This window comes from Gekko japonicus, unplaced genomic scaffold, assembly GCF_001447785.1.
Source record: "Gekko japonicus isolate JY-2015 unplaced genomic scaffold, Gekko_japonicus_V1.1 scaffold239, whole genome shotgun sequence".
Taxonomy (NCBI): domain Eukaryota; kingdom Metazoa; phylum Chordata; class Lepidosauria; order Squamata; family Gekkonidae; genus Gekko; species Gekko japonicus.
This window is the reverse complement of record NW_015163611.1, coordinates 1,376,075-1,383,444: the sequence shown is the minus strand read 5'-3', so window position 1 is coordinate 1,383,444 and position 7,370 is coordinate 1,376,075. Positions and strand designations below refer to the sequence as shown.

The 7,370-nt window shown below is 44.5% G+C and overlaps 1 protein-coding gene across 1 annotated transcript in view; it reads right to left on the bottom strand.

Moving 5' to 3' along the window:
• The window catches only part of MFSD2B (major facilitator superfamily domain containing 2B), a 59,594-nt gene extending 52,515 nt beyond the window's left edge, over positions 1 to 7,079 (bottom strand). The window contains exon 1 of the mRNA XM_015407335.1: positions 6,945 to 7,079. Within this exon, the coding sequence (XP_015262821.1) occupies positions 6,945 to 7,079 (135 nt within the window). The remainder of the gene's footprint in view (positions 1 to 6,944) is intronic.
• Between the last annotated feature and the right edge of the window lie 291 nt (positions 7,080 to 7,370).

Here is a 7,370-nt window from a genome sequence, read left to right as displayed (position 1 = left end):
AAAGGCTGGATTTAAACTTTTTAAATAAAGAAAGCATCACTACAAATGCAGTAAATGTACTGTAGCCTCTGTGTGTGTGTGTGTGTGTGATCAAGTTGCAACTGACTTACGGAGACCCCAGCAAGGGGCTTTTGTGGCAACTGAAAAGCAGAGGTGGTTTGCCATTGCCTTCCTCTGTAGAGTCTTTCTTAGTGGACCCCTAGGAATGGCAACAGAATCTCAGGTATGGCTCTCAATAAACTTAGAAAGGTGTCCCTCTGTTTAGGATTGCACTGTAAGATCCCTTTAGTCTCACAGAAGATAAGGAAAAGCAGTTTTGTTGATTCTCCCTTCTCTCTGCAGTTCCACTCCTCAACTACCGTGTTCCTGGCCAGGTGGGGGGGGGTTGGTTAGACAGTGTCATAGATGCAACGAACATGAAATTGAGCCAACTTCAGAGGATGGCAGAAGACAGGCGGGCCCAGCATGATGTGGTCCATGGGGTTGCGAAGAGTCAGATTCGACTGTGCGACTGAACAACAACAACAGCACTGCTCCAAGCCACTGACAGAAATTACAGCACCTTGTATACAAAACCACTGAAGACACTGGCTGCACAACTACTGAAGTACTTTCTCGATGGAAATTTACCCAGGTCACCTAGATATCTCTTCTATAAGTTTGAAATGTTATCACTGCACACACAGCACATTTGAATTTGTTACAGCAGCTAAATTCTGTTAGAAGAAACTCTGTCTCAGCTTATTTGTTATCAGGGACTAGATGATGGGATCATATTCCTCCCACACTGAGGTCTCTTCACTGGCTGCTGATTAGTTTCTAGGTACAGTTCAAGGTGCTGGTGCCATTCAGGACCTGGAGTCCACATATTTGACAGATGCCTCTCCCTGCATGTTTCCACATGTCAGCTTATTACTTCCTTGCAAGGTCTATTGTCTGTTCCCCTTTGTCTAAGGTGTGTTTTGCCATAATCTGGGCTGCGGCCTATTCAATGACTGTTCCATGTCTGTGGAACAGCCTCCCAGAAGAGGTCAGGGGGGCTGTAGGCCTCCTAGCTTTCCAGTGAGACTAAAAGTTACTCTGGTGAGTTACTCCAGAGAGCTTTCAGGCTGCCTGACCCTGGGGAAAGTAGCAATACCCTGTTAGTGGGGTATCTTTGGACTGGTTTTTAATATGGCTTTTAATGTACTGAATGCCTGTTTTAATGTTTTTAACCAATTAGTTTTTAACGTTTTTATATTGAATACACTTTTAATTCTCTATAAACAAATTAGTTCTGCGGAGCCAAAAATAATTAGCAGGAAAACCACAGATCCAAATCAGGGTTTGCAAAAAGATTACTACTTCACTTGGTCCACCTTAGCAAAGGAGAAATTTGAATTATTTGAGACCCTCATTAAAAGGAATGTTGAAAATGATATTGTAGAATTAACCACATAATACGCAGTGAACAGTGGGGCGGGTAAGATGTGTAGAAGCTTCTGGAAAATTTTTAAAAATGGCAGTTTTCCTGTCAGTGCTGATGCACACTTTTCAGTTTATGAATTTTAAAAACAGAACAGCATTAATAAGAAAAGCAGTCTTAGAACAAACGTAAAATGATATATTTTCAGTGACAGAAATTAATATCATTGGTTGCCACTTTAGTATTCACACATGTTCATGGTCCTTATCAGCAAGGACCAGAACAAACCAGCAGCAGTTGGAGGAGAGGGGGATGGAACTACAGAACAGGGAGGGTCTCAAGATAAAATTCTAGGCTGCTGGGCTTATCGCAGAGGCAATAATGACACAACAAGACGTAAAAATTTCCTTTTGGTATCTGTCTCCAGAAAACCTTTCCAGTTTCCAAAACAGACTTTCATCCCTGGAGAAAAGTATTTGGGATTTTTAAATTCAATTTCAACTATATTCCTGCCAACCTAGCAGTTCGAAAGCAAGAAATTGCAAGAAGATAAATAGGTACCACTTTGGTGGGAAGGTAACAGCGTTCCGTGCGCCTTGGTGTTTAGTCATGCCGGCCACATGACCACGGAAACGTCTTCGGACAGCGCTGGCTCTTCGGCTTTGAAACGGAGATGAGCACCGCAACCCTAGAGTCGGATTCGACTGGCTTTCGAGCAAGGGAACCTTTACCTTTACCTTTTATATTCCCCCAGTGATTCTCAGCCACCATAGAGTTGCCAGGTCTGGGTTGGAAAATACTTGGAGACTTTGGGGGTGGATCCAGGAGAGGGCGGGGTTTGCGGAGGGGAGGGGCCTCAGCATGGTACAGTGCCATTGGGTTCCCCCTTCAAAGCAGCCATTTTCGCCAGGGGAGATGATCTCTGTCAGCTAGAGATCAGTTGTAAAAGCAGGAGATCTCCAGGCCCCACCTGGAGGCTGGCAACCCTAAGCCACCATGACCTGGATAGCCAAGGCTAGCCTGCTCTTGTCAGATCTCGGAAGCTAAGCAGGATCAGCCCTGACTAGTATTTGGACGGGAGACCTCCAAAGAATACCAGGGTCGTGGTGTGGTAGCAGGCAATGGCAAACCACCACCTGAACATCTCTTGCCTTAAAAAGCCTACGTGTTGATCATAAACTGGCTGCAATCAGTACCAGTCTGTGTTAATAATTGGGATCAAGATAATTTGGGAAATGAAACCAAAAAATAAACATTTTCCACTATAGAGAAGACTCTTACCTAAAGAAGTGGACTCTAATCTGTGGAAGCTTACACTAGAAGAAAATATTTTTTCACTATCAAGGGGCCACAAGGTTCTTGTTTATTTTTGCGGTGACAAATCAACACAGCTACCCCTCTGTAAACATTTCCCCCACCAGGAATCATAATGAGAAAATTTTCCCTTCAAATTAAACGTGGTCCATTATGGGTTTTTAAGGCACAGTTGGTATGAAAGGCAGAAGACGAGTTGGGTTTTTTAATACCTCGCTTTTCTCTACCCTAAAGAGTCTCAAAGCGGCTTACGATCACCTTCCCTTCCTCCCCCCAGAAAAGACACCTTGTGAGGTAGGTGGGGCTGAGACAACTGTGAGTGACCCATGGTCACCCAGCAGGCTTCAAGCGAAAGAGTGGGGAATCAAATCCAGTTCTCCAGATTAGAGTCTGCCACTCTTAACCACCACACCACGCTGGCTCTCAGGTAACAAAAGGTACTCACTTTGTTCCAGTAAATTGCATCTACTACATTTTAGGTAGCCCACGCAAATAGCACCGCTCATACGCAGAGGTTTTGCTTCAGTTTGGCATCAGAATAGGAGTTTGGGGTGAGGGGATGGAACATCCAAATGATGTTTCCCCAACTCATCCGTTTTCTGGGTTTTCACCGGCTTTGCTTCAGTCTTTCCTGGGCCAGATTTGAAATGATCATCATGCTCATATGTCTGTTGATGGAAAGGTGGCCTGTTTTCGAAGATCCCATCAACATCAATGCCCTTTCTCCCTTATCTTTCTGTTCCTGCGCGCAGCCGCCATTCCCTCCCCTGCCACACGTAACCAAAGGCCTTTTTTTGAGCTATAAAACAAATCTCAGTAGCTAGAGTGGTGGTGGTGGTGGTGGAGGAAAGTGCCATTATGTCAGCGGTGGGCTTCCTTGGTGGTCTCCCATCCAACCAGGGCCAGCTCAGGCGTCTGGCGAGATCAGGGTCGCATGGGCCATCCATGTCAGGGCATGGACTGTTTACCACTTTATTATCACTCCCAAGTGAATAAAGAGCTTCCCTACTCTTTCAGCACACACTTTATGTGTGTAGTAGCAAAGTCAAGCTATTCTGAGCATATAATGGGTGGGGACTAGGGTTGCCAAGTCCTACCTTTGTAATACCGGGGGGAGTCCCGGACGTCCCCAGGAGCCTCCTGGTGCATGTGCTTTGTGCGCGTGCCGCTATCACGTCAGAGGATATTATATCTGGGCCAGAGGCCTTCCCTAGCTTCAACTGGACAATCAGTTCTTTTATTTTAGCAGGTGACATGGGTGGCCAGTCAGGTAAATCCTCCAGGGAGAGATCAAGTGTCTCACCGACACATGTGTAGGGGCTGTTTTCAAATTGGCCTATCCACTTTTGTCTCTCTACATCTAAAAATCAGAAATTATTACTTTACTAGCAGACAGCTCTATGGAGCAAGTCATTAAGATTGACTTTGATAATTTCACCCTAATCATTATAAATTTATATATACCTTCTTCCGTAGGAAGTTCAGCTTTGTTCCAGCATTGGAAACGTTTAGCGACTCTTATGGAAGAACTGGAAGAAAAAATTCCCATTGCAGAAATAATTTTAGGGGGTCACTTTAACAAAAGAGTGGGCAATGACCATTGAATATTCTTCAGGCTCTGGAAGTTGATCAGGACGATACACTTCCACCTAGTTTCTCCGTTATGAGATATTCTAAGGATGACCACTTGAATTCAGCAGGCATTTGCCTTGCAACATTTTGTGCCCAATTTAATAGAATCTGGCTGGATGGGTTAACTAACTTTCTCAGCTCTGGTGAATTTACTTTTGTATCAACAAGAGGTTGTAGGGTGATTATTTTTTGGTTTCACCCTCATTGAAGACTTATGTCTTAGATTTCATTCTGGGTTGGTTTTATTATGAGTGATCATTTCCCCTTCATTCTGACTCTCAAATGTAGCTTTTTTTCCTGGATCTCCCCATTATGCCTTGACCCAGTATGCTGAGTCACAGTTACTGCCTAGGATTTTGTGGGATGATGTCTCCATACAATTATCAATCTATATAAATCAATGGTGCGACCTCATTTGGAATACTGTGTGCAATTCTGGTCACCACACCTTAAAAAGGATATTATAGCTTTGGAAAAAGTGCAGAAAAGGGCAACTTGAATGATAAAAGGGTTGGAACACTTTCCCTGTGAGGAAAGGTTAAGGTGCTTAGGGTTCTTTAGCTTGGAGAAATGACGACTTGGGAAAGAGCAGGTAGAGAAAGAGGTACTTTTCTCCCTTTCTCACAATACAAGAACTCGTGGGCACTCCATGAAATTGCTGAGCGGTCGGGTTAGAACGGATAAAAGGAAGTACTTCTTCACCCAAAGAGTGATTAACACATGGAATTCACTGCCACTGGAAGTGGTGGCGGCTACAAGCATGGATGGCTTCAAAAGGGAATTAGATAAGCATATGGAGCAGAGGTCCATCAGTGGCTATTAGCCACAAGGTATAGATAGGGACTCTGGGGCAAGTGATGCTCTGTCATCTTGGTGCTTTGGGGGGTCAACAGTGGGATGGCTTCTAATGTCCTGGCCCCACTGGTGGACCTCCTGATGGCACTGGTATTTCTGGCCACTGTGTGATACAGAGTGTTGGACTGGATGGGCCTTTGGCCTGATCCAACATTGGCATCTCTTATGTTCTTATGTAATCTGAACCCTTGCTGGGAAAAAGCCCTACCTGGCCCCACTCACTTCCTAAAAAAAATCAGCAGGTGCCAGAAGAGGTCATGGCGGGTGCTGTGGTGCCTGCGGGTACCGTGTTGGGTATTCCTGCACTAGACTAATATTGAAATTATACAAGTGGTCAGCCGTGTTGGTCTGAAGCAGTAGAACCAATTTAGAGTCCAGGGGCACCTTGAAGACCAGCAAAGGTTTATTCAAGGTATGCGCTTTCGTGTGCGTGCACGCTTTTTCAAATACATTGGAATGGTAGGTAAGTTTTAAACTTATAGACAGGGGCTGAACAGCAAATTAACATGTAACATGATGGTGTTTAAGATTTGCAAAGTCAAAAACAACAAGCTAAGGTTATAAGGTCAACGCTGGTAAAGCAAAAATATGTTTAAATAGCAGTTAAATGTCTAAAGGTTCCTTTCTAATTGTGGGAAGCGAACCGAGAATCTCCATTCTCTCTTCCCAGTAGTGGAGATCAGGAATCACAAGACTGAGAGACCTGTAGGAGAACACTTTAGCCTTCCAGGACATTCAATGGTGACCTCAAAGCAGCTGTTTTATTACAAAGGAACTTCAGGAACAGATTGGAAAGGGAAATTGCTGAATTACAAATTATTACAACACTTGGAACAAAAACCTCCCCAGGACTCAACAGGGATATTGATTTCTTATCACCATTACATATGCTAACTCATTCAGTCCTCACATATGTATCCTCAACAAGAAGGACTATAAATCCTCTATATTTTAGTGTATTTCTTTTTCAGAATACTATATTAGAATACTGAATGTAATGCAAGGAATATTGGGATGTTTTGCTGACATGACACTGCATCCATCCACCTCAAAAACTGCTGCTAAGTAATCTCCACGCCTGGGGAGAGAGAATGGAGATTCTCGGTTTGCTTTCCACAGTTAGAAAAGAACACCTTTAGACATTTATCTGCTATTCTGACATATTTATTGATTTACAACTGTTGATCTTATAACCTTAGCTTGTTATTTTTGACTTTGCATATATTAAACATTGTCATGTTACATGTTAATTTGCTGTTCAGTCCCTGTCTATAAGTTTAAAATTTACCTACCATTCCAATGTATTTGAAAAAGCGTGCACACACACGAAAGCTCATACCTTGAATAAACCTTTGCTGGTTTTCAAGGTGCCGCCGGACTCTAAATTTGTTCTACTGAAATTATACGTTCTATCATCACAACAATCTCTATACTGTTTTTGCAAAACCTGCGATTCCACATCCATTACAGGAATTTAGCAAAATGAGTGAAAGGTCACGCTTAAAAAATAAAATAAAATTAGACTTACAGTTTATATCATTACATTTCACCCTGTGCTCCCGGCATTTTATAGCCCCTGGAGCCTAAAAACCCAGCTCCCTTACATACAACGTCTGCCTAGTGAGGAGTCACAGCATCGCATCTGAAGCAATGGGTTCAAGTTCTCCAAACTTTGCGTCGAGAGAAAGAGGTTGTCCCAACTAGGCTCCTGTTCGATTTTTCAGCATGCAGGACTCACCAGTTCTGCAGAGTCCGGCACGGTCTGCTGCTGTGCTGGCGGCAAAATCTGCTCCGGGCCGATCTTGTCCAGCGTTGCTGTCCCCGGCCGTCCATCAGGCAGGCGAGCGTCCCCTCCTCCTGCCGCGCTAGCCATATCCGAAGCCACAACCGCCCACCAGCAATTCACCCCCCGGCCTTTCCCAGCTCTTGGGCGGAACCGACAATTTATCTAGCAGCAGCAGCAGCAGCAGCAGCAGCGGGGGGGGGGGGGGGGGGGGGCGCTAACGCAGCCAGCGGCTCCCACTGGCCCTCTTTCCCAAAAAAGAAAGTGCAACTCAGAAGCGTCACGGCATCCTTTGGGAAGCCCAAATTCTGCCTTCTCACGTGCATTTCCTACCCCGGCGAGCTGCAACGCACGAGGCGCACGCAGATCTCAGGGACTCTT